Source organism: Nomascus leucogenys, chromosome 15 (genome assembly GCF_006542625.1).
Source record: "Nomascus leucogenys isolate Asia chromosome 15, Asia_NLE_v1, whole genome shotgun sequence".
In the NCBI taxonomy this organism is placed as follows: Eukaryota; Metazoa; Chordata; class Mammalia; order Primates; family Hylobatidae; genus Nomascus; species Nomascus leucogenys.
This window is the reverse complement of record NC_044395.1, coordinates 105488917-105515323: the sequence shown is the minus strand read 5'-3', so window position 1 is coordinate 105515323 and position 26407 is coordinate 105488917. Positions and strand designations below refer to the sequence as shown.

The following is a 26407-nucleotide window of genomic DNA, read 5'->3' as shown; positions in this document are numbered from 1 at the left end:
TCTTCTCAGGCTCTGCAGGATGCTCAGGTCCAGTGAGAACCCGGCAGAGGTGGGGCACTCAGTGGTGCTTGTTGGATGGATGAGTCATTACAGGGGCCTTTTGGAGGCATTTCTGGTTCAGATTTGAGTGGAGGCGTGGGTAGGGGTGAGGGACAGGGCTATTTTAGGGTATGCAGAGACTCTAGTCATCCCAGAGAAGGGCCTGTTTATAGTTTGCACCTGCCATGGAAGGACCCTGGGAGGTGAGGAGTTTCTTACCTACACAAAAGGAGCTGGGCCTGGCCAGGTGCAGCCAGTGACCTGGAAAGGTGTCCTGTGGGGTAGGGACGTATTAAGTGGCCACAGGACTGCTGAAGAGCAGCCGGTCCCAGGCATTGGGACTCTGGGCTTCCATTCTAGCTCTGAGCCAGCTGCCTTCTCTGAGCCTCGGTGTGCTCACCTGCAGAACAGAGATGTTACTGTCTATCTCACCTCCCTGCCTCCTCCCTGACTGCCCTGTGGGTGACAGGAGCAGTTGATGTGACACTCAAAGTGGACCAGTGCCAGGGGACTTGGGGTCTGCAGGGGATTCCCTTTATGAGTAGAACAAATCCCTTCCTCTAGGTCTCAGGGTATTTGGTTCCTCCTTGGTTCTGGCATTTGTCATGTGGCCTGGTTCCTTACTTTCTGGCCTGTCTGCCCCACCCCTGCCCACCCCCACCGCACTGGCCTGGGAGCTCCTTCACGGCAGGGGCAGCTGCTTGTGTATCGTCACCTCTCCCACCTCCACCATGAGACCCAGACACAGAGGTGACCCTTCATGTTGGCCGAGTGGGGGCTGCAGAGGGCAATGAGACACCACCCCAGGGAGCGAGGGAGGCAGGTACTGCTGCCACCACAGAGTCCACAGAGAGTCCACAGAGAGTGCAGGCGTGGATGGATGTCCACAGGGTCTGCACAGATACGGCTCAGAGGTTCGGTGATTTGCTCAAAGCAACTCAGTTTCACCCCAGGGAATTCTGGTGTGATAAGGAAAGCCAGGTAGGTGATGGTGATATGCTGCACTGAACCCTGGCCCTCCCAAACTCCCGTTATTATTATTATTATTTTCATGGTAACTCTTGGATACCTGGAGATGGCCCCTTGGCGCCAGGAGCTTTACAGCCCCTCAGCCCTAAGACCTGCAATAAAATTCCCAAATCCTTCAACATCCTGGGCCCCCCTTGGCCTGTCAGCACCCTTCTTGACAACTCACAGGCAGGGAGGAGCCCAGGAGGGACCTGGGGCCCCAGCTGGGGCAGGGCCTTCCTCTCGATCACCTCCTTCTGGAAGGCTGTGCCCAAGCAGCACTTTGTAAACTGCTCTAAAGCTCTGCTTAGATCATGGTTCTCAGTGGTGGTGAGTGTTTCTCTTTCAGATTCACCTACTCTGCTACAGGCTCAGGACTTAGGGTCATCAGCATCTCATTCCCTGGCACAATAATCCCAACAGGTGGGTGTCACTATTTTCATTTTGTAGATGAGAAAATGGAGGCACAATGAGACGAAGTTACTTGTCTGAGGTCTGGTGGCCAGGAAATGGCAGAACTGGGATTTGAACCCAGGACTGTAAACCAAGCTGGCTCTTTCTGAGAAACCACAGGCTCAGCTGTGGTCAGCTAAAGCCTTGGATTCCTCTAGTAGGCTGTCTCTCGCTGCACTCATTGCCTGACAGTTGACTTTCTGTATGCCTCTGGACCTGGGATCTTCCTCACGACAAGGCCTGGGCTGGGTTTGGCTGCTGACCCATGGAGGGAGCCTGGGAGGCAGTGACAGTAAGGTGGAGACCACTGGGCTGCATGGGGACCCGGGGAGTCACCCTGAGCTGGAAGGTCCCAGTGAGTTGTCAGCCACTCTGTGGCACTCACTGCATTCAGGAGCCAGTGGGGCACTTGGCTCTCAAGGTTAGCAGCTTCTTGAGGGCTCTAGCTCTGGCCCAGCCGCCTGGCTCTCAGACAGCAGTGGGTTCTGGAGGGTCCATGGTGGAGACCAGCCATGAACTTTCCCAGCTGGACAGCCACAACCAGGTGCAGTTTGGTTGGGTCTGAGGAAGGGAGATGGGCTGGAAAGGAGTGGGAAGAATGGAGAGGCCATTTGCTTTGGAATTAAGTGCATTGAAGCAATTGATATAATGGCTTTGGAATCGGCAACTCAGGCACTGTTTTATTGTATGTTTTAATTTCACTTAATTTTTGAATAAGTAATACACTCCCATGGGTTAAGACAAAGGGTATATCGTGGAAAGTCTTCCTCTGCCTCTGTCTCAGCCAGTGGCTGCTCTTCCAGAGGAAGCGTGGTTTCTCCGTGTCTGTCTGGAGATAATCTACATGCACAAGCAGGTTTGTATAGACGGTATTTTAAAATATGCGTTTGCAGGGCTGGGCATGGTGGTTCATGCCTGTAATCACAGCAGTTTGGGCGGCTGAGGTGGGAGGATTGCTTGAGCTCGAGTTTGAGACCAGCCTGGGCAACATGGCAAAGCCACATCTCACCAAAAACAAAAAAGAAAAACAAACAAACAAAAATGTTCAGCTATTCGGGAGGCTGGAATGGGAGGAATGGGAGGAATAACTTGAATAACTTGATCCCGGGATGTTGAGGCTTCAGTGACCCGTGATCTCACGATTGCATTCCAGCCCGGGTGACAGACAGACCCTGTCTCAAAATAAATAAATAAATAAACAAATAAATAAATAAATAAATAAATAAATATGTGTTTGCATATTGCTCTTTTTCATTAAATAGTGTATCTTGGAGATGCATATTAGCATACAAAGAGCTTCCTCATTAACCAGGGCTGGGTAATATTTAATTCAATTGATGTGACATGATTTTATTTTATTTTTTACTGAAATGAAATTTACGGACAACAAAATGGACAACTCTTCAGTGGACAGCACAATGAACGTTTGCATAAGTATGCACCCATGGGACCGACACCCAAATAAAACTAGAGGATACCACTGCCAAGATGTTCCTATTATCCTGACTTCTATGACCCTACCTCGATTTCCTTAGCTTGAAAATGGGGCTTCCACTGGGACTGACTCACAGGGCTGTTGTGAGGATAATGCAAGTACCCAGTACAGTGCCTGGCACATGGGATAGATACCTGCATGAATATCATGAAATCCCTGGTTGCTACTCTTCCTCCTGCCTCTGTTTGGGCGCTCTAGTTACCTCCAGTTCCCCTCTGTCTCTTACACACACACACACACACACACACACACACACTCTCACTCACACACCGTCTAGCCACGGAGATAGACCAAGAGGGTCACTGTGTGAAGCCCAGGCTGAGTGAATGGCCCCATTGTTCCTGGGCTGAGTTCCCAGAGCCGCCCGTGTGGCATTGACCAGGGCTGGGCTGTCTAGTGGGAGGTGCCCATGGGCTCCTGACCAAGGGCTGACCACACCTGGCGGGGACACCCACTCCCCCTCCTTCCACAGAGGGAGGAGGGAAAGAGCACCAGTTGAGGCTGGGGCTGGGCAGGGTGCCTGAGGGCACCTCCCATTCTCCAAGCTGTCCACTGGCTCCTGAATGCCAGGGGCTGGGACCGCCTGCAGATGGTGCACTTGGAGCAGAGAGGCTGGGGGCAGATCAGGAATGGGGACTAGGTGAGAGAAAGGAAGTGAAATCAGATTCACTTATCTCCCCTTCTCTCCCCTCCTAGGATGAATGAGTATGGGCAGCCCGAGGGCCCTGTGGAAGCAGCCTGCAGGGGAACCACCTGGAAGCAGGCCCCCCTCCCAGGGAACCCAGGCTCCAGAACCACCCCCAAGGAGGCAGGACCTGTGGTGGCCTCTGCAGGCCAGACTCTCCAGATGCGGGAGTTCTGTGTACTGGTATCACACGTTATCTGTCCAGCCCACTGACCTTCTGCAGGATTCCTGAGAGGTGAGGCCTCAGGGACAGCCCTGGCATCTCTCTCCAGACCTTACCACCTCCGATGTCTGCCTGTGGAGATGTGTGCCCACTCTGCCCTGCTCATCCCCACCTGCCAGCAGGGAATACACCAGAAGGGCCTCCAGCCTTCTTGGCAGTAGCCAGGGCTGCAGAAAGGGCTGCCTTGGGGTCCAGCAGGTGGTGAGCCCGCGTGGGCAAGAGGGAGTGAGGACTAGGGGTGACGATGTGTGAGAGGTGAGTGGGTGGGAGGCAGGATAGGGGGAGCCTTGCCTGGAGGCCAGTGGGGGTACTGAAGGGCTTGGTGGTGGGAAGGGTTTATCAGACAAGGAGCACGCGTCCTGAGGGTGGAAGGTTTCTTCCTGACTTGTCCTTCCTGCTACCTGGCTGCTCCAGGGCCAGGGCCCTAGTGGCTTCATACTGTTTTAGGACATGTCACAGAGTGGCTCCCTGGGCACAGACACTGTCCCTCTTTTCCTTCCCCGCCAGTTTGGGCACCTGCCCACAGAGTTTGGGAGCAGGGGCCATCTCCTGGGCCTCTGCCTGCACCTTGCCACATTCTGAGCTGGCTCACAGATCTGGCTTGGGACTGCCCGGCCCAGGGCTGAGGCTTTTGTGGGCAGGGGCAGAGGAGGGAGCTCAGCCCTGCACGGAGCCTGCCTTCCCTGGGCCAGCCTCCCTTGCCATAGAAACAGCCCCACGGAGGCCCGGGAATTACCCAGAATGGGAATTTTAATTGCAGCCCACGATCCTGTTCTGCAGTCCGCCCCCAACTCCCATCACCTCCCCAACCCCAGGCCCTGTGAGATATTCACTGTGTCATATTTTTAGATCAGATTCAGGGTCAGGGGCCTGTCTTTGGCCTTGTTTGCTTTTGGTCAGTCTGTCTCCTCATGGCCCTGTGGCTGGGTGTCTCAGGATGTAGCCTGGTGCCAGGTGTGTTGGGGTGGGCAGTGGGAGGTGGGGGCCTTCCTAAGCTGAACATGGGCCTATGGCCAGCACTGCGCTTCCACTGCAGGAAGGCTCTGAGTGGGGAACCGGGGGAAGCACTGGGTGACGAGAGCACTCACTGTGGCTCTCGGGCCACAGGGGAGAGTGTGACAATGGCCATCAGAGTAGGTTAAGGAAGGTCAGCGTCTGTGCTGGATCCCTTCCTCAAAGGCTAGCTGGAGCAGGCTCCTTCCTCAGAAGGAAGGGACATCTGGCTTCCTCTGATCTTTTCTTCCTCCCAAGACCTTTGGGCTTGGAAGAGACTCACCTTGGCAAGCTCTGGACTGGACCCATGTGGCCAGAGGAAGGAAGACGAAACTCCCAGAGGGTGGAGCCTCCTTTGATGAGCCGAGGATCAAATCTCCCCCAGCACAGACCACGCCCTGCCTTCCCACCTCCCAGTCCCGGGAGGGCCGAGGATCAAATCTCCCCCAGCACAGACCACTCCCTGCCTTCCCACCTACCAGTTCCAGGAGGGCCAAGAACCCTGGGGTGGCTGGGGCAGTTTGGGCAGCAGGTGTATTGTGCAGGGGGCGGGGTCACAAGATAGGGGTTCAAATCCTGGCGTGGCTACTTCCAAGCCCTTAGTTTCTGTTTTCCCCCGCCGGGATTTGCTGGCATCCTCTAATTTATCTGGGGGATTTGGTTCTGTAACTGGGAAAGGAGGAGCACTTTCTGTGGCTCCAAGAATAAACAGGGAAGGGTGCCCTTCTCCCTGGCCTCTCAGCCTGGATTTGAGGCCGGGGTTAGAGGTTGCAGCCAAAGCCAGATAGGCTGTTTGCAGAGACGCCTTGGGACACTGTGGCAATGTTTTGGGGGCCCTGGTGCCCAAGGGCCTCTGTGTTGGGGAAGATGCCATTCTCCCTGATTCTGGTGGCCTCAGCCTGGAGCTATGGGAGGATCCGGGCTTGTTCCTTGGCCTGAACATTAGCTCCCCAACAAGGGACGTAACGAGGGAAGCCTGATGAGGCTAGGATGAGGCACTCCTTCAAGTAGCTGCTTTGCCTCTGGCAGTTTCTTAGAGCAGGAGCAGAGAACATGCTAGAGGTGAATGCAGGTGACAGGTTGGTCTGGGAGTAACTTAATGTCCCTTTGAGGGATTTATAGAGACCCTTGTAGGTGAAGTAGCTTTTCAAGGGGCTTTGGCTGGAGGACCTGGTGGGGCAGGAGAGGGGTTTCAGTGAGATGCGGTGTTCCGAATCCATGAGCTGGCAAAGCCTGGCAACCTCGGACCCATTGACCCATGGGGATGGTAAGAGGAGGAAATGGGATCATATGTACAGTGGCTGGCAGACGCAAGGCCCCCACCTTTTTATTTTATTTCAACAACAAAGAGGTTGATTCATCCAGAAGAGGAATTCATCCAGAACAGGGCAGAACTGGGGGATAGGAGGCAAGTAAGAGGGCTTTTCCTGAAAAAGGAGACCCAGTTGGAGGCTCAGTTCACTTCTGCATGGCCTTCGGTAAGTCATGCAACTTCTCTGGGCCTCAGTGTGCCCAGCTGTGAGATGAGGGAGTTGGTTCAGCTCACCTCTGGGGCCCCTCCAGCTCTATTATGAATGGGTTTCCACATCACCTGCGGGAAAGGTCTACTGGGCCTGTCTGTTTTTGCCCAGGTTTTTCTGGTTGGAACTTTTTCTGCAAGTGCTGTGGGCTCTTGGGCCTGGAGTCTGGGCACAGCTAAGCCGTCTTCCGTGTGCTTGCTGCCTTGTCACTGTCCCCCATGAGACATGGGAAATTGAGGATTGCCGCGGCAGATCTTAAATCAGAGCCTGGGCCATCCATCTCCCAGAACAGACTGAAATAACAAGGTGGGTGGCACAGATCGCCGCCACATGGACAGTCGAAAGATATTAAAAAGCCAGAATCTCGAGCCCCCAAATCCCTTAACACATTTCCAAATACTTCAGGGACCTGCATGAGGACGAGAGAAGAGGGAATATCTCATTTTAGAGTTCCCCTAGGAAGGCCAGGGGGCTGCATTTCAGGAAACGCCTCTGTCTGGGGACTTCGGAAGGCCCTGCCACCTGCCATTGGCCTCCCTAGACTGCCTGACCTCCCGCTCCTCCCTGCAGGTGCCCCCACTAGAGTCAGCCTGGCCAGAGTGGCAGAGCAGAGTGCCCAGGAATGTGGAGCCAGACTGCCATGGCGCGCTGTTGCTCACCCGCTCTGTAAATTTGGGAAAGTTGCCTAAACTTTTCGGCTCTCAGTTTCCTCATCTGTAAAACGGGAATGACATTGGTTACTTCAAGGGGTTGTTTTGAGAGTTAAATAAAATAATCCACACAAAGCAAACAGCACAGTGCCTGGCCCATCTTGAGAACTCAAACATTAGCCACTAATATTAATCTCCCTCCTGTCCCATAAATGAGCCCACCCAGCTGCTGTTTCCTTTCACAGGCTATCCTGCTCTTCTGCCTTTTTACATTCCAACCATCTCTTAAGCCTCAGTTCAACTCCCTCCTCCTCCAGGAAGCCCTCCCTGAATGACCCTCCAAGGCTCCACCTCCCTCTGACTTCCAAGGCTAAATTTTTTTGGTATTTGATTATATTTGCAGTGACTTTTCTTTGCTGCTTCATTGTGTAGGATCCAAACTCCCTGAGCACAAGCCCTTTGCTTCTGTTTCCCCCTCCCCCTTTTCCCCACGGCACCTGTCACACTGCAATCCACATCATAGGTGCTCCTAAAACACCCATGTTTGTCAAGTGGGGGATTCCAGGAAACTGGAGACAGAATCCTAGTGTTTCTGAGAGCGGGTCTTTTGTCTATTTTTAGAGTTTAAATGTTCTTCAAAAACTTCCCAAATTCCACTCTGTCTTTACATTACAACCACACCAATCTTTTCATGTCAGCCAGATGTACTTTCCCTCCTCTCTACCCGAAATACACCAGAATTTGAAAAATGAGGCGCTGGATCTGGTAGTGCAAGATAGAGAAAGATTTTTCTAAACCCTGACTATTCTTGTCAGCCTGAAAACTTGGGGAGGGATTAGATCTGGGTGAAAAGGAAGGTTCTGATGGCTCAGCCCAAGGCTATTAGAGCTTGGTTTTTTATAGAGGGACAGTCGCGATTTGGAAACATGAAGTCTTAGCTTTTGGAAGGTCAGCACCACTCTTGTTAGGCATCCCAGTACGCTGCCACTCCCTGGGCGGGGGTGGGGAGGGGGAAGGCAGGTGGAGAAACAGACTTGGTAGCCTTGGAGTCGGGACTGAGGACTGACTCTGCCATCCCAGGTGCTATGGCTACAGGAATGCGCACTGGAAGGTGCTATTAGCCCCTCCAGCTTGATGGGGGTGGAGATGGGGGAGAGGAGTTTATAGTTATGAGTTTGCAATTGTGACCAAGATAAATGACCATTTGGTCTAGTGGGATCCTTGGGGCAAGGCCTTCATACCATCTGCTCTGAGTGGAGAGAGGGAGACATTCTTGCTGGCCCGAGACCCCAGTCCTCCAGGGAAGTGCAGCTGTCATGTTCTCCTCTTGGCGAGTGAGTGAATGTTTGTTCCTGGCTACCCTGAACGCAACAGTGTGCAATTATTAAGTACTCTCCCGCGTGCCAGACACTGCTGAGTGCTCTACACACGTTACCATCCAGTGTTCACAGCAGCCCTACAGGGTGAGGACCAGTACCTCTGTCTTCTGGATGAGGAAACTGAGCCGCAGAGAGGCTGAATCACTCACACAAAGTCACCCAGCAAACACACAGCAGGTTCTTCTGACCCAGGAAACTGCTGTGCTAACCATTCTGCTGTGTGGGATGGAGGCAGCAGCTGCTTGCCCATACATCGGGGACGAGGCTTTCCCAGAATGCCGGGAGTTTTCAAGCCATCCACTGCTCTCTGCCCCCCAGTCCAGGAGTGATGGAGAGCTATAGTCGGGAATCAGAGATTCCGGGTGGAGATGGAGGCTGACTGTTCCTCTGCTTCAGAAATAACCATTTGGTCAGAACTGAGGAGCATCAGAGGTTCAGCCAGACGAAGCACCTTCCCAGTCTCCGGATGAGGAAACAGGCCACTGGGGTGGGCAGCCTCAGTCATGTCAGATGTGGTGGCAGAGCTGGGATTCCTGGCCGTCCTCTCCAGCCCAGGGGCCACTGATCACATGATATGGCTCTGCTCGTGCACCCTGCTTCTCCTCCGCTCCAGTCTGAGAGGTTCACCAACCAGTCCCCGGTGCCCACGCAGGCCAGGCCTGTGGAAGATGCTCAGTCAATATTTGTGCAGAGGATAAAGGACCAAGGTGCTCGGCTGGCCAGCTCTGTCCCCATCCCTCACCCATAAAAGCAGTGGTGGCTCCAGATTGCCGCCTAGAAAGTCAGGGCAGTCTGGTAGGAAGAAGGTGGGCAGGGTGGAGGAGCGGCCTAGAAGACGGTCAGCCAGCAAACCCACTCTAAGGTCCCATTAAGACACCCCCTGACCCTGCCCAAGAGGGACAACTGCAGCGGGGACAAATGATTCATCCCCACACTTGAGAAGCAGAGGGGCGGGAAAGGAGGAAGGGCTAGGGGCGTGTGTCAGGGTATTGCACACAGAGGTGGTTGGCTTCAGTTCTGGGTTCTGAAGTCCTTCTGTGCCGCTGGCTGGGGAAGAGGTAAAGGACAGCTGGAGCAGGGGCCAGGCTGGGAATCCAACCGGACTTCCGCGGCGGGGGGCGCTCGGGGGCGAAAGGCTTTGGCGGCCCGGCCAGCAGCGCCCTCGGGGGTAAGGGGAAGGGAGGCTACGCGGAGAGGTGCCAGAGACAGCCGGTGCCCTTGCCCGCCGGCCGCCCGAAGCCCGGGTGGTGGGCGTGGCTGCCCCCGGCGGGCTCCGGAGCCTGGCTGCGGAGTGGGTGTCCGGGGCGCTCGCGGCTGGAGCGGCGCGGGGGGCGGGAGGCGCGCGCCGAAGGGGTGGGGAGGAGAAGGGGCGGGGAGGAGATGGGGCGGGCGGCTCGGGGGTGGAGCCGGGACCGCAGCGCCTGCCGCTCGCTCGGCGCTGTAGCCGCCGCTGCCGCCGCTGCTCTTGGCTCAGGGAGGCGGGCGGGCGCTCCGAGAGGCTCTGGTGCCTGCGGCTGCTGCTCTTCTCCGGCGCCCGGGGCTGCGGCGCTCCGGGTCCCGGCCCCTGTCCCGGCGTCTCTCGGGTCCCTGAGCCCCGGCCCCGGGTCCCGCGTCCGGCCGGAGAGAACGCACTCAATTGCTCGAGCCGCCCCGGGCTCGCGCCCCCAGGCCATGAAGAGGGGCCCGTGAGGCGCGCGCGGAGTCGGGAGGAAGAGGAGGGAGGAGGGAGGCCGAGGAGGAGGGCGCGGGAGGCGCAGGATGCCGCCGCCGCCGCTGCTGCCGCCGCCGCCACCCGCGGGCCCCCGGCGACCCTGACTCCAGACCCGAGGATGGAGCCGGCGCTGGGCGCTGCAGCTGCTCCCGGCGCGCCCCCGACCAGGTATTGGCCGGGCCCCGCGGGCTCCGGGGCGGGCGGGAGCGGACACTCCGCCGCAGCAGCCGGGAGGGGCGCGGGCGCGGTGGGAGACGCCCCTCCGCTCGGAGACAGCAGCTACCGGCGGTGCGCGGAGGGGTGGCGGCGGCGAGGGACGGCGGCGTGTTGGGCGCAGGAAGGGGCTGCCGGGGCTGGTGGCCGGTGAGCGCCGCGATCACCTCAGCCCTCCCTGCCCCCATTCGAGGAGGGCAGCAAACTTGAGACGCGCGGTGGCCCCCGAGGCGCTTGGCTCCCCTCCGCTGCGGAGCGCACTCGGGGACTTCTCCGGGCTCACCGTCCCACGACCCGCCTGGCTCGGGTCTGCGGAGGCGCCTTGAGACCCTGAGGTCCCCGCGCCCGCACCAACTTTCCAAACCCAGCTGCACCCGGAGGCGGGGGCGCCGCTCCCTGCTTCCTGCTCCCAGCCCTGGCCCGGCCTCCGCACTCAGACCGCTGCGATGAGCTGGGCCCCTGTGGGGCCGGAGCCGCCGGATGGTGCAGAGCCCACCATGGGAAGCCGGAACAACCCTCAGGCTCTTCTCTGGGTAGGACCCGGGCATCAGCCCCTCCCAGGCTCCAGGGACCCAGTGCTGGCTTTCGCGGTAACAGCCCAGAGTAGCCCTAGCTGGGATGCTGGGTGTTAAAAGGCCAGGCTGCCTGAGGAAGGTAAGACCCGGGGGTCGTCCTGGAGTGGCACCTTGGCCTGATTTCAGGTGTGCCCCCTCCCCCATCCCGGGCCTGCCCTTTCACAGGACTGCCTTCCTCTGCTCTGGGGCCGGCTCCCTCTTGGTGGACTTAAAACTGCTCCTCGGCAGGGGACTCCCTAGGAAGGGCCACTCCTAGGGTCCAGGTGCCCGAAGACAGGCTTGGGCCATTGACAGGGAGCTGGAGGCTGGGGCAGGGGAGGTGGCTGTCCAGTCAAGGACAGAAATTCAGTCCAGCATCTTCTGGAGGGGTGGGAGGAGCTGGGGGCAGGCCTGGGAGCAGGAGTCAGGCACCCTGGCTGGGAGGAAGCTGCTTTGAGCAGCACAGGGACGTCAGAGGCAAGCAGGTGGGAACCAGCGGGCCAGGTGTCTACCTCCAGAGGTTCCTCAGCCCCTTGCGGTGGGGCCTGTCGTCTCAGGCAGAGACCTTACCTGGGCAGGCAGTTCCCAGGCTCCTGTCCTCAGCAGTGGGGACACTTCCAGGCATCATGATGACCCTGTTTCTTTTTCAAAGTGCTTTTACCGTCATGACTCACACATCGCATTCACCAGGGAGGTATCAGGCTTCCAACCTATTCCGTTCCCCTCCCTACCGGGTCTTTAGGGAGCTGCTGGGGAAAGGAATGGGTGGATTTGCCCTTGGGCCTTGAACCCCTGCAGGAGGCCAGGAGCCTGGCACGGCACCTTTGATTTTCCTGTTGCCAGTCCCTCATCCTGGCGGTGAGCAGCCCTAGCCCAGGATGCCTCACAATGATGGGGTGGGGAGGGGAGGGGCACCAGGGAGAGCAAGTCTCTGCTAATCATCCCCCAAACTCTGCTGGGTCTTCAAAATCATGGCCAGGTGCCACCCCCAGCCCCCTTCACTCAATACCCGGCTTCCCCATCTCAAAGCAGAAACGCATTTTCCCTAAAATCTAAATCTCCTTCTTTGCTGAGTAGTTGCAATGCTTTTGGCCAGAGGTTTCCTCCCCAACATCCAAAGTCAAACTTCCCTCTGTCCTGGCCCCTGAGCCATCTCTGCGAGGCACAGGCCCCTGCTGGGAGAGGGATGTATCCCCCTGACCACTCTCCCCCCAACCCTTGTCGACAGGGCCCTAGCTCCTGGGCAAGGGTGTTGCTGACTGCACTGATAGAGGGGGTGTGTGTCAGGCCGCATCAGAGGAGGAGTACCTCTGTGTTCCACTGAGTCTGCAGGAGGGGCCCAAGTGCCAGGCCGTTCCTGGGGGGCCAGGTTCATGCCCTACTGGATTCCCCTTGCCTACCCCTCTGTCTCCCTCCCTTGGCTGCTGTGGATCTCTCTTTACTTTCCCAACTCCACTCTGCATTGGTGTGGGGAGGGAGCATTTGATATTCATAATCTGGTTCAGAGAAGGTCCCGAAGCCCTGAGTCACTGTATGGTTTCCATGGAAACAGACTTGTTCAGAGGACTCAGTGTAGCGGCTGTGGTGGGGGAGAAGGGAAACATATAGTAAAACCAGGCTCCACAAGTGTGGCAGGACTTGGACCAGCTCCCTTCGGTGGGGACTGTGAGGGGTGGGCAAGGCTCTGGCCTCCCTGTCAGGGGCTGCCTCTCCCCACCCACTGGGGTCCCACCATTGGATGCTGCTCAGCTGCTGCTGTGACGCTTGGCAGGCCGCTGCTTCTCCCACGGACCTTCTGGCTAGGTGCCTGGGCTCATGGCTACCTCTCCCTGCCTCAGTTTTCCCCTCTGTAAGTGGAGAAAATAACACCGACCTGATAGCATTGTTGTGAAGGTCAAATGCAGTAATATATGAGACACACTTAGAATGGTGCCATAGTAAGTGTTCCAAAGCATCATTCCTAGGAATTAAGTCAGGACATTGGAAGAAACTCCCCAAGCATGTTCACCTAGATCCTTATCCTGGGTCCCAGCAGGTGGTCCTGACATCTGGCTGGGCTGGCCTCCTGCTTTGAAACAGCCTCTCCCCAGCGAGAAGCAGCACACCCCCAGCTGAGAAGCACCCTGCCATTTTTTTCTACAGAGCATTTGTTTCAGGTTCCTGAGGGCCTGGCACAGCGCTAGGCAGCCCTGGGTTTTGTTCAGACCCTACCTGTCTAGGAGCCTTGTGGGAGTAAATCCAGATGGACCGGCAGCTTCCTGCCTCAGCCTTCCCGCTAAAGGGAGGGGTCGGCCCTGGAGCCCCTAGGGGTTGAGGCAGATGGAGAGGAGCAGAAGAGGTCCAGGCAGAGATGGTGGCCCTCTGTGACAGAGTGAAGGGGTTGGGGTGGGGCAGGCCACTGTCCCTGATCCTAGAGAGGCTGGTTCATCTGGCTGGAGAAGCATCTATCTCCCTCTTGATCAGCCAGAGAGGGACAGGGAGCTGTTCAGAAAGGTGACAGATCCCGCTCACTCTCCTAATCCCAAGTTAGAACCTCTAGCGCTCAAGTGTTCCCAGCATGCCCTGAGAGTCTGGACAGGCTTGGGGCTCCAGCGTGAGCAGCTGCTGATCTGTTATTGTCCTGCCTGCTGGGGCAGGATAAGGGGCTCCCCACCCCAGTGCCTGCCTCAGCAGCATTGAGGAGTGCAGCTAGGGGAGATCTTGAGTGCCACTGATGCCTTAGCCGGTCTCCCTTACCGGCCCTTCTCTCTCACTGCAGCCCTCCCCTCCATGGCCCTCAGGTTCCCTGCTCTTTGGCAGGGCTCCCTTCTCCCCTCCTGTAAGATGGGCTTCAGCTCCAGGCTCCATAAAGACATCCCATGCCCATCGCAACCAGCTGTCAGAGCTGCAAAGCCTGCTCTTTAGCTGCCGACCCTTCCTTCTATTTCACAGATGGGAAAACTGAGATTTCTGGGGTTTGCTTGTATGGCCAGAGCCCAAGCTAGTTGTAGCCTCTCTCAGCTACACACCAGCCCTGGGGATGCCCTTCCCTTCTTGCCGGCTCTCCAAGCAGCCCCAGCTGCTGCCCGGCACCCCCATGGACACCCCTTGCCAGCTCTCAGGTTCCTGCCAAGGTTCTACCCCCGGCAGGTCTCTCTGGACCGCTTTGCTGTCCTCATTGGTGTTCACAACACCTTCCAATTTAATATCCTCTGCAAATTTCATTAACGGACTGTTTACTCCCTCTTTCAGGATCATTAATGAAGATGTTAGATAAGATCTGACCCAATGCTGAGGCTTGGCAGCCCTGCCCCCCATTCCCAGATTCGCGGCCCTCCAGCCCCTTCCTCTGGGCTTGCCTCCTCCACCCGGGGCCCTTGGGACCTGCCCCCCTCCTGCTATTATGCCCTATGACAAGTGCTTAGGGCCAAGTCTGTTTGAATTAATTTTGTAAGATTACTCGAGGCGCTGTATCAAATGCTTTGCTAAAAATCAAGATGTATTACCCTGCCTGCATTTCCTTCATCTACCCGTCTTGTAATTCTATCAAGAAAGCTATCAAGTTTGTCAGGCATGATTTGTTCTTTATAAATCCCCACGGTGCCGCATGGGGGCACAGGGTTCCCGCGTTTTCTAAATGTTTAGAGATTCCCTCTTTGTGTTTGCTCCTTGATTAGAGCTGGAAGGCGGTGGGTGGGCTGGGAATTGTCAGGAATGCTGTCTCCTCCTCAGGGTTGGGGAAGAAGGCGTGGCTTCTTTTCTCCCAAGTTTCTGCCAGTGTCAGTGAGTTGTTTAGGACTCACTGAGTCCCTGCATTGTGTGTGGGGGCCCCAAGCTGGGCACTTGGGGAGGAGGGATAGGAGAGAGCTAGGGGAGGGAGATGGAGGGGGGCTGGTGCTCTCCTTCAAGGATTCTGCAGGGCAGGTGAAACAGACAGACGAGCCTGCTGCAGACATTCTGAAGGTACCACTGATTGAGAGATTACTGTGTGCCAGTCACTATGCTAACAGCTTTATATGCCAGATGCCATTTAAGCCCCTCTCCTGCCCTGGGAGAGGAGTGTGGCCTCCCTTCACCTGACTACCTGAGAATCAGAAAGGGTTAAGGCTGCCCAGGACTCAAGGTCTGGGTTTCACTCTCTGTTTATGCTGTTATGCTGCTCCTAGCCATTTAAGACACACAAAAAGGGTCAACAAAGCTGAATGGAGTGATTTGCACATTTTAGGAGGTCAGAGTGGGGATGGAAGGGAAGCCTTTAGGGAAAGCTTTGGAGAGGTGAAGACCTCACTTGCATATGAACCTCACATACAACCCCCACAGCCTGAAATCCGTTCATTCTCTTCCTGCCACTTCTGAGTTGCATGAACAAATCTCTTAACCTCTCTGAACCTCAGTCCCTCACCTGTGAAATTGATTCAGCTGTAGTTCTTACCCCTAGGCATGTGGAGAGGATTCAATGAGGTGAGGCCTCAAAGGGTCATACCATGGTGCTAGGCCGCCACTGTATATGAGCAGCCGCCATTGTGTTCTACAGTGGAGATCCCTGTTGATGGCAGGCAGAGACACTCATCTGGTTGGCCATATGCCCCGTGGATGGAGCTGTGGCCCCTCCTAACACTCTTCACCCAGCGAAGAGGGGTGACAGGGTGAGCCTCACTGGCATCCTGGCCCAGGGGCATCCTTGGGACCAGCTGTGGGCTGGTGATAAGCTTTGGGCTTAGAGAGCAGGGAAGCCTCAACTGGGCGGAGAGCCCAAACCCGATGCCCCATTCCAGACTGTTTCAGGCCAGATGGTAATAAAGACATTCTTTGGTGTCTTTTTGGTGGCATAGGATTTGGGCATTCCTGGGCTCCCTGGTCATAAAAGCACTCAAAGCTCTCACTGCTTGGCTAGCCCAGACCCGGAGTCACTGCGTGGGGAGCACAGTGTGTTTGGACTTCTGCCTATCAGGTGCAGCAGTCCCATGTCCACACCCACTTGGGATCATTTTCATTCTTGTCATTCAGCCGGGGAGGGAGAACCCTCTGGGAAGCGGTGAGATGGCACACACCTATCAGTATGCCAGGGGAACCAACCAGGAAGGGCCTCATTGGCAGTCCCCAATCCCCACCAGTGGATGCCCCAGGGACCTGACCCTGGGGGATGGCCAGTAGGTATCAGATGCACCAATATCTGGGTGGGGGGTGAATGCTGTGATCGAGAGCGGCACCAATGTGTCCTGGGACCCTGGTGGCAACCTTGGCCCTGGTGCTCCCTCTCCCTCCCTCTGTCTGGGTGATGCTCTTGGGTGTGGCCTGGGGGTTTTAGCTCTGTGATTAGGGCCAGGGCTTGGGATTCTTTAGAGCCGAGTCTGAATCGTAGCGCCACCACAGACTAACTGTGCGTGCTTGAACAAGTTCCCACACTTGCTGAGCCTCGCTGCTCCTTGTCTGTGCAAGGTGGCAGTGGCCCCTGGCCTGTGGGATGCATCCCCTGACGGGAGCCAGGTCTGTGATCACCTCTGAGTATCCACGTCGGCAGCCTCCTCCATCCCACGTGACAGTCTCAAGGCTCAGGGTCCTATTCATTCTCCACCCGCAGTCCTCGTCCCCACGGGGCCAGCCAGGCTTAATGTGCAGGTGGCCCAGGCTGGAGACTCCTGGATCCAGAGACAGGCGGGCCCCTCTCCCAGCCTGGCCGGCAGCAGCTGCCTGAGTTCCAGCTCCTGTTGATGTTTCCCATCCTTGAAGCTGGGAGGATGGGCCGGAGCCCCGGTGTCCAGGGGGTGGGGCCTCGGTACTATTCCAGCTCTGGCTGTGGCTTCTCGGTGGGGCGGGGGACAGGAAACCGGGGCTTTTCCGCCCAGTGTCAGGGCTATAGAGTCCCGCCTACCGCAGGCCAGGCTGTACCAGGACTGGCCTGAGACAGGGAACCGGGACCTTCTGACTCATCCCTCCCCCAGAGGAGCTGGGCACACTGGGGCCTTGTGTTGTGGCCAGGAGGTCAGTCACTCTCCCCACTGCTGGGGAAAACTTTCCCCTCAGGTCGGGCCTGGGACCACCCCCCTCCCACTCCCACCCTCCACAGCAGGATGTGAGGTGCCCCCCTTACCCCAGACAAGGTCTCTGCAGCCACAACAGTCGGGGTCTCCAACCACGCAGGCTGCTGGCGCTTCAGTGGAGCAGGCTGTGGCATCTGTTTTAACTTTTAAAAACATTTCCAGGCCAATGGTGCCCCTTTGTGCATTTAGTAGTCCATAAAAATCATGGTCATGGCTCTCAATAAGCATTTGCTCTGTGCCTAGCACTGTGTTAAGCTGTGGGCATCCATCGGCCTCCTGTCTCACTGCCCAAATATTAGACAGATTCTGTGATCGTTGCTCTCATTTCCTACATAAGGACAAGTGGTTAAGTGCCTCACACAAGGCCTCATAGCTATAAGGCAACAGCAGTCGGATTCAAATCCAGGCCTCTGTGGCCCCACAGCTGGGGTGCCTAACTACCCCCTGACTGCCTCCTTGAATGCTTGTGGGTACCTTCTCCAGGAGGCTTGAGACATCCGTGGGTATCATGTGGACATTGGAGCGCTCTGCCCTGGAGACACCAGGGCTCGTAAGAGGCAGCTGGGCAGCCCTGCTGACGGTGAAAAATCGGTAGCCCAATTGCTCTCCAGGTGCTTGTCTTGGAAACCATGACTGTGAGAGCTTGTCCCCACTGGAGGTGCTCAGAAAATGTAGTGGTTCTGCCTGTGGGGCCCAGGGACTCTGGGGATTGTTCACAAGTACCATGTTTGTGGTGGTCCAGGTTCTGGAGAGAGGGTCCATAGACCTCACAGTGTTTCAAGTTGAGGTGGGCATGACCCCAAAGAGAAGGGTTCCCCTTGGCTGACCTAGACCACAGAGGCCGAGTCTGGACCCCAGCAGCTCACCCCGCTGGAAGGTTGCACTGGTTGGATTGTGTGTTGGCATACTGCCCACATGGAAGGATGCTCTACGACACTATCCCATGAAACTCGTCTTTGGATTTCTTAGGTACAAAGTCTTGAGGCCTCTGGTTCTTTCAGATTCTTATACTCTTGTTTTCCCCTTGCCTTGCCTCATTTTCATCACCTCATTTTCCTTAGGAAGAAAAACACCTTGCTGTTTTATGCGTTTTAGCCTTAACTACACAAATATTTATGGTGGATTAGTGCTGGCTACGTCAGAGCCAGGGAGTAAGCATTTCCCCTCTGCAGTCCCCATCCTAGAGGCCTGTTTGCCAGCTCCTTCCTCCCTGTCCCATTCCCTTGTCCCTTGCTCCAGTTCTTGGGACCCCGGAGCCTTGGGGCCCCATTCATCATGGCTCCTGAGTTTGTCCAGAAGGACGATGTTCAGGTTCTTGCCCCACCCTCACTGTGCTGCTTCTTCATCCCCCAGGGCTTCACAGTAGCTTTTTAGGGAGAAATGTCTGGGAGAAGAGTCATTTCCCCATCCCAGGGCTCAGCTGCTCCCGTAGCCCCAGGTCCCCTCTGAAATCCAGCTTTATTTCAGCTCCGGCCCTGTATCTCAGCAGTCCCCAGCTGCCTACTGTCCTTAGTGGCCCACCTGAGCAGACAAAGCCCATTTCTGGTGGAAAAACAGTGCCTTTGACCCTGGTGCCTTGGAAATGGGGTGGGGAGAGCTGGCTGGCAGTGCCCGGGGGGAGGGTGGGTGGCACAGTGAGATGCCAGGGCTGATTTTCAGTACCGCAGCCTGTCATCAATCACCCCTCTACTTCCTACATGGAGTGGCTTCACTGTGTCCCCCAAAATTAATAAACTCAAACTGAATCAAAAAGCTCAGTGTAAACGGTGTCTCCTCCCACCCCAGTCTCCTCCAGGCCCCCTCACTCTGGGGCATCTCCCATTACTAGTTCAGAGCAAGCTCTTTCAGTGATTGTTTATGCATATATACAAATATACATGTCCGCCTCCTTAAAGAAATCTGAAAGGGTGGTGTACTATTACACGTGTGTTTTCTGGCTCTAGCCTTTGAGACTTATATATGCTGGGTGACTGTTTCTATCAGTGTATTCATGTCTGAAGAGGCTTCTCTGATATAGTCGATTGGAAAGACAATTCCCTGTACATGTTAATAACGAAGGGGTTAAGCTTCTAGGAAAGGGTGGGGTGCCCACGCATGGGCTTTCAGAGGTTCAGGGAACTTCTCAATTGTGTGTGTAAAATTGTGGGCACTAATGGCATTTCTAAGGGGAGGGATTGTGGTTCGAAGGTCTGTGGCCCAGAAAAGGTGAAACAAGGCCTCAGCCCTGCATTTCGTGGGATTTCTGTATAGCAAGAGGTGGGGGCTCACTTGGCAGAAGGCAGCACCCCTAGGTTCTAGGGCCCCCACCCCCTGGCGCTGAGTTGCGGGACAGAGATGCCCAGCCCTAGAATCTTCCTGGAAGGTGACTGGGTTTTTCCCACTCCCAATGGAGGGTCCCCCTGTCTGCTGTGTGGGTGGCCCCAACTGTGCCTGAGAATGAAGTCTGGGGCCTTCCTGGGATTATAGAGAACATGAGGGTTAGAGCTGGGAGGCCCTTCAGTCATCACGGGATCTATGGCATAACCGAGGCACAGAGAGGCCAGAGGCTGAGTCCAAGGTCACCCATCCAGGGAAAGGCAGAGGCTGTGTGGGCCAGTCCTGCCTGTGACATTCAGGTCTGTGCTCCTTCCCTGCCAGAGCACCATGAGATGAGCGGGAGAGGCCCTGGGGAGAAGGCGAGGCTGCCTGTTGCTGCTGGGCTCTCTCGGTGCGGCTAGGGTGGGGGTGCACGGAGCACAGGCCGCAGCCCGGGTGGGCGTGCCATCCTCACACCTCACTGCATCTTGCAACGTCACCTCCCACTGGCTACATCCTCACATCAGGTTGTAGCCAACAGCCCCAGAATTCTGAATACAGCAGCGACGACGGGACTACGAGGCTGCACCGCAGGATGTGGTCACTAGACGGCAGCAGGAAAGCCACTGCTCAGCAGGAAGAAGTTCCCAGGGCGGGAGAGGAGCTGCAGGAAGAAGGGGCGGTGGGCAGAGCCAGACCCCGTGGGCTGCAGGATGATTTGTTCTAGGCCCTTTCCTGAGACAAAAAGCAAACCAGACATTTAGCGATGATGATATTAATTGACATTTAGTGAGTGCTTACGCTGCGCCAGGCACTGTACTCACTAATTAGTCCTCACAACAGCCTTGTTATAATTATCCCCATTTTTGCATGTGCGAACACAGAGGCCCAGAGAGATGAAGAAAGCTCGCCAAGACCTCTCAGCCAGTAAGCGGCTGAGCTGGGATCAGCAGGGCTGGTGTCAGAGGCTGGGTTGTGTCTGTATGCCTGGCATTGACTAAATGCTTTAAGACCTTCAGTTCTTACCAGCACTACTGTAGCTGTGCCCACTTTATGGATGGGGAAACTGAGGCTCAGGGACAGCTGGTGAATCACCCAGGCCCACACACCTGCTGAGTGACAGATCCAGATAGGCATGGTTCGGGGGGTGAGCTCTTACTGTGAATTCCAGTTCTCCAATATAGAGCTGTTCCCTGCCTCCCGGTCTGTGCCCTCATCTCAAGTTCGCTGATAATGAAATCTGAGCTTTCTCCTGGGAGTGAAAGCTCACCAACTTGCCTGCTTTCTAACAGAAATGATAGATCCTGGTCTCCTGTGTCCAAGGTTTGCTTGGATTTTTACTAAGCAGAGGTAGAGGGAGGCCAGGCCAGAGGTTGCTAGAAGCCTAGGGATGGGCTCTGGGGGCCACAGTCTGGCTTGGAGGATGAGGGCATTGAGGAGTCTTTTGTAGTGGCTAAGGCTTCCTTGGGTACAACAGGACCTGGCCCCAGGACCTCTGGTTTCCAGGGCAGATGCCTTTAGCATACCAAGGACACTTGGCCAGCCCCGGGCCCAGCTCTGCCAGGCTGGGAGAGCGGGGGCATTTCCAGGAGGGCTGGACTTCCCCCATCTTCCTGTTCCCATGCCCTGGCTTTGCCCTCCCTGGGGGTACAAGGGAATGGCCTGTGGCTGGGCCTTCAAACACATGCCCCTCCTTGGTGTCCAGGCCGCACCTTGTGAGGCCGAGTCTCGCCGTCTTAGGGATTTATAACATCCAGCTGCTTCAGTGACTTCTGATTTATTAGCAAAGCAGCAGCTTCCAGTCCTGGCCTTAAGTTTCTCTGGGTGGAGGAAGAGTTGGGGGAAGAAAATTACACGGCCCCCTCCCCAGCAAGATGGCAAGATGTTCCTCTTTAAATAAAACCCTAGGGTGAGTTCTGCTTTTGGAATTGGAACCCCAGAATTAAGTGAAGACTCCTTAAGGATTCTGTTTCCTGTCTTGATGAGGACCAAGGAGGGTGTAATATGAATGGAATTAGGGAAAAGGATTTGAATGTGGACTTCCTAGCACATTGCCTGGGCTGGAATCCTGGCTCCTTATTATGGGTGTGAGTTTGGGGAAGTTATCTAACCTTGAGGGGCCTCAGCTTCCTTATCTGCAAAATGGGGTTGTGACAGTATCAACTTCATAGAGCTGGCACAAGGGTGCGATGAGCTGACGGCTGTGAAAGAAGCATGTGCCTGGGAGGAACACTGTGAATGCTCAGCAAGTGCTTGCCTTCCTTGGTATTATTTGACCCACAGCATCTAGAACAGTGCCTGGCACATCCAGGAGTTCTGATAGATGTCTGTGAATAAATACAAAGGAAGCGCATCCAAATGAAATGACGCTGCAGCCAAAGAACAGACTCCTGAATAATTTAAAAATATGACCTGGCACTATTATTGATGACATTCCCTGTCTGTTTCTTGAAAACCATTCACATTCACCATGGGGCGCTGGGGCAGAGCTGGCCTGCACTTGCAGGGGAGTCAGGTTTAAAGTAGAGGGGCTTTTCTCCCTGGATACCTGGCCCAGCCCCATGATGGAGGCCAGCATCTTCTGCCACTATGGGATGAGGTCAGGGTGGGATGCAGTGTGGTCGGGATTGTGGTTTTTCTCTGATCACGTTGAGAAGTTCCTAAGACTAAACTGTGCCCCTTTCTCTCTTGACTGCCACTTGGTGATCTGGTACTGATTCCTAAAGAAGTGAAATTTCATATTTAAAACACGACTTGATTTCTGCATCTGAACAGTGGGAGTGAGGACCCTGGCCTCCGAGAGTCTTATAGGGAATAACACGGTGCTAGAAGTTGGGTGAGCTGAACCAGGCAGAACTGCAGGTTTGGGAAATGAGGATCCACTCACCCGCTCCCAAAGGAGTCATGTCAAATAGTGGGGTGTGGGAAGAATCTCCACAAAGCACGTGAGTTCACCCTATCAGCTGTGAACCAACAGATCCACAGGACCAGACAGCAAAGGGGAGGAACATGCTCTAAGTCCCAGAAGTATCTGCCTGCCCAGTCCCCGTCATGCTGATTCACAAATGGGCTGGGGCCAGTAATGGCATGCATGTTTGAAGGCCAAATATGTTTAAACTGGAGGAACAGGAAGCCAAATCTCCTTAGAGGGAAAGAACTGGACTCTGGAGAACCTACCAGATGGGGGTGAAAGCAGGCCTGTGAGCTCAGGCCGGTTCCTCTACCTCTGTGCCTTGGCTTTCTCTCCTGTGAAGTGGGCAGATATTGGCTTCCACATCTGGTTCTTGCTAGAAGGACACGAGCTGATGCAGGGAAGGGGCTTGGCGCAAAAATGTTAACTGAGATAATGTGGCGATCTTGGTGTTTTAATTCAGACTCTGTGAGGTGCATCAAGGTCAGGAATGCTCCCTGGTCCACTTTCGCTTTGAGTTTCAGGTAGCTGGTGTCACTTTGGTGTGGTTGGAAGAAGGCTCTCTCCCCAGCTGCATCCCCGAGGCGCCCTTTCGACCTGGAGGCTGGGGTAAGCCCCCCTGCCCTTGCCGACTTCTGCTAACCCGCTTCCTGGAGAATCGCTGCACAAGTGAAATTTTAAAGGGTTAGGATTATTTCATGGATTTAAAATGCAGAACCTTGCCAGCCTCCCTGCCTGCTGGGTTCTGGTGTGAGCAGAGGGACCGCGGTTTATTAGAAGAATGTGGTGGGGTGGGCGAGGAAGGTGACAGGAGTGGGATACAGTCCAGGACTCAGAGGGCCACACTCAGGGGATTAGAGATGGCATTGGGTTGGTTGGGGCGCTGAGTCAGGGATGGATCTGGAGAGCAGGCAGAGCCCTTATTGCCTGGCCCTCGGGGCAGACTGTGAGGCACAGGACACAGAAGGGAAGGAGTGGGGAGGGGGCACTGAGACCCCAGCTCCACCTTCTGAGCCCTTCCCCTCCCTGTCTCTTGCAGTCTGCTGGCCACAGGGCTGCCGCACTGGCTGGGACTGCCAGCTGGGCCTGGAGACGCTGGTGGCTGTGGACTCCCCAGCTTGGAGCAGTCCCTCTTTGGTAAGTGGTTGAGCCCTCCTGTATTCTCCCCGGGAGCAGCCCCAGCCCCCACTCAGGTCTGGTAGCTGAGCCAGCCTCCAGAGAGGGTGCCTGCAGGATGCTCAGGTGGGATCCCGGCCCCGGACTCTCAGCAGCCCCATTCGCTCTTTCTGCTTCTCCATGGTCCCTCCCCAGTCCCCTTTCTGTGGGCAGAGGGGACACAGGAGGTAAGAGTGGAGGCCTCTGACTCCCTAAGATCTTCTTTGCAGGCCAGTTCACTCTATGTCAGTGGGGATTATGTGACCTCCATGGCCTGGACCCTTGTCCCTAGAGACCAGGAGCAGACCCTGGGTGCTGGGAAGGGTTGCCTCTCAGCAGACCCTGGACGTCTGTCTCTGCTCCAGAGACTCTTAGAGACTCCACGAGCCCCAGAAGTCTACATCTGGAGGAAGTGGTCACCTGCATCCATGAGTTGGAGGAGGCTTGACACAGTTGTCCTCCTTGCCTGGCCGTGCTGGCAGCTCACCTACCATGGTCTGCAGGGGTCCTTCACGCTCAGGGGATTGGGGTCAGATGGAGGCATCTGATAGGGACTCTTCTTTCCCCTAGGGATGGGCAGAGGACAGAGGAAAGAGGACCACCTGGAGAACTGGGCGCCAGCTCCTGGGGGTGGGAGACGCTGGCAGTGGGGAGGGGCATTGTTTGAGGCAGGCCCTGGTCATTCCCTCAGTGTGGGAGTAGGGGGAGTCAGGCTCTTGCCCCGTGAGGCCCCTCTAAGGAACTCAGAGCTCACCATAGGAGGCTTCCGCAGCTGTCTGCAGGTTAAATCCTGGGGTGCAAGGAATGTTTGTTCAGCTCCCCAAAGCTCCCAGGAGTCCCCCAGAGAACGGTAGTCTAGTGTAGAAGCTGCTTAGGTCTTCAGGGTGTGTGGTGAGCACTGGACAGGAGCCGGGCCTTTCCCTGGGCCCCCTGGAGACCGGCTCTTCCAAGGGACAAGCCAGTGCCCCCGCTGTGGAGGCACCTGACCGCTGGCCGCCTTTGCCCGCAGACCTCGCCCCGTGGAGAAGCAGCCCCATGAAGGTGCCCAGCCATGCAATGTTCCTGGAAGGCCGTCCTCCTCCTTGCCCTGGCCTCCATTGCCATCCAGTACACGGCCATCCGCACCTTCACCGCCAAGTCCTTTCACACCTGCCCCGGGCTGGCGGAGGCCGGGCTGGCCGAGCGACTGTGCGAGGAGAGCCCCACCTTCGCCTACAACCTCTCCCGCAAGACCCACATCCTCATCCTGGCCACCACGCGCAGCGGCTCCTCCTTCGTGGGCCAGCTCTTCAACCAGCACCTGGACGTCTTCTACCTGTTTGAGCCCCTCTACCACGTCCAGAACACGCTCATCCCCCGCTTCACCCAGGGCAAGAACCCGGCCGACCGGCGGGTCATGCTGGGCGCCAGCCGCGACCTCCTGCGGAGCCTCTACGACTGCGACCTCTACTTCCTGGAGAACTACATCAAGCCGCCGCCGGTCAACCACACCACCGACAGGATCTTCCGCCGCGGGGCCAGCCGGGTCCTCTGCTCCCGGCCTGTGTGCGACCCTCCGGGGCCCGCCGACCTGGTCCTGGAGGAGGGGGACTGTGTGCGCAAGTGCGGGCTACTCAACCTGACCGTGGCGGCCGAGGCGTGCCGCGAGCGCAGCCACGTGGCCATCAAGACGGTGCGCGTGCCCGAGGTGAACGACCTGCGCGCTCTGGTGGAAGACCCGCGGTTAAACCTCAAGGTCATCCAGCTGGTCCGAGACCCCCGCGGCATTCTGGCTTCGCGCAGCGAGACCTTCCGCGACACGTACCGGCTCTGGCGGCTCTGGTACGGCACCGGGAGGAAACCCTACAACCTGGACGTGACGCAGCTGACCACGGTGTGCGAGGACTTCTCCAACTCCGTGTCCACCGGCCTCATGCGGCCACCGTGGCTCAAGGGCAGGTACATGTTGGTGCGCTACGAGGACCTGGCCCGGAACCCTATGAAGAAGACCGAGGAGATCTACGGGTTCCTGGGCATCCCGCTGGACAGCCACGTGGCCCGCTGGATCCAGAACAACACGCGGGGTGACCCCACCCTGGGCAAGCACAAATACGGCACCGTGCGAAACTCGGCGGCCACGGCCGAGAAGTGGCGCTTCCGCCTCTCCTACGATATCGTGGCCTTTGCCCAGAACGCCTGCCAGCAGGTGCTGGCCCAGCTGGGCTACAAGATCGCCGCCTCGGAGGAGGAGCTGAAGAACCCCTCGGTCAGCCTGGTGGAGGAGCGGGACTTCCGCCCCTTCTCGTGACCCGGGCGGCGCGGGTGGGGGCGGGAGGCGCACGGTGTCGGTTTTGATAACATGGACCGTTTTTAACTGTTGCCTTATTTCCCCCTCCCTCTCCCACCTCATCTTCGTGTCCTTCCTGCCCCCAGCTCACCCCACTCCCTTCTGCCCCTTTTTTGTCTCTGAAATTTGCACTACGTCTTGGACGGGAATCACTGGGGCAGAGGGCGCGTGAAGTGGGGTCCCGCCCCCACCCCACCCCATTCAGACACACGGATGTTGGGTCTCTGTGCGGACGGTGACAATGTTTACAAGCACCACACTTACACATCCACACACGCACACGGGCACCCGCGAGGCGACTTCTCAAGCCTTTGAATGGGTGAGTGGTCGGGTATCTCGTTTTTGCACTGTCTTACTATTCAAGATGAGAGGATACAAACAAGAGGACCACTGGTCTCTAATTTATGAATGGTGTCCATCATTTCCCCATCCCTGCCTCCTGCCCCTGACGCCCATTTCCCCCCTTAGAGCAGCGAAACTGCCCCCTCCTGCCCGCCCTTGCCTGTCGGTGAGGCAGGTTTTTACTGTGAGGTGAACGTGGACCTGTTTCTGTTTCCAGTCTGTGGTGATGCTGTCTGTCTGTCTGAGTCTCGTGGCCGCCCCTGGACCAGTGATGACTGATGAATCTTATGAGCTTCTGATTGATCTCGGGGTCCATCTGTGATATTTCTTTGTGCCAAAAAGAAAAAAAAAAAGAGCGGATCAGTTTGCTAAATGAACATTGAAATTGAAATGCTTTATCTGTGTTTTCTGTAAATAAAAGAGTGCAATAATCTC

General features: G+C 56.4%; 1 protein-coding gene across 1 annotated transcript; it reads left to right on the top strand.

Annotated features, from left to right (window-relative positions):
- Positions 1 to 9876: 9876 nt before the first annotated feature.
- Positions 9877 to 26405, top strand: CHST1 (carbohydrate sulfotransferase 1). The gene is made up of 4 exons (XM_003254468.3): positions 9877 to 10324; positions 22674 to 22758; positions 23189 to 23286; positions 24314 to 26405. The coding sequence occupies exon 4, from the start codon at positions 24356 to 24358 to the stop codon at positions 25589 to 25591; it is 1236 nt and encodes a 411-aa protein (XP_003254516.1). The 5' UTR covers positions 9877 to 10324; positions 22674 to 22758; positions 23189 to 23286; positions 24314 to 24355; the 3' UTR covers positions 25592 to 26405.
- Positions 26406 to 26407: the final 2 nt, after the last annotated feature.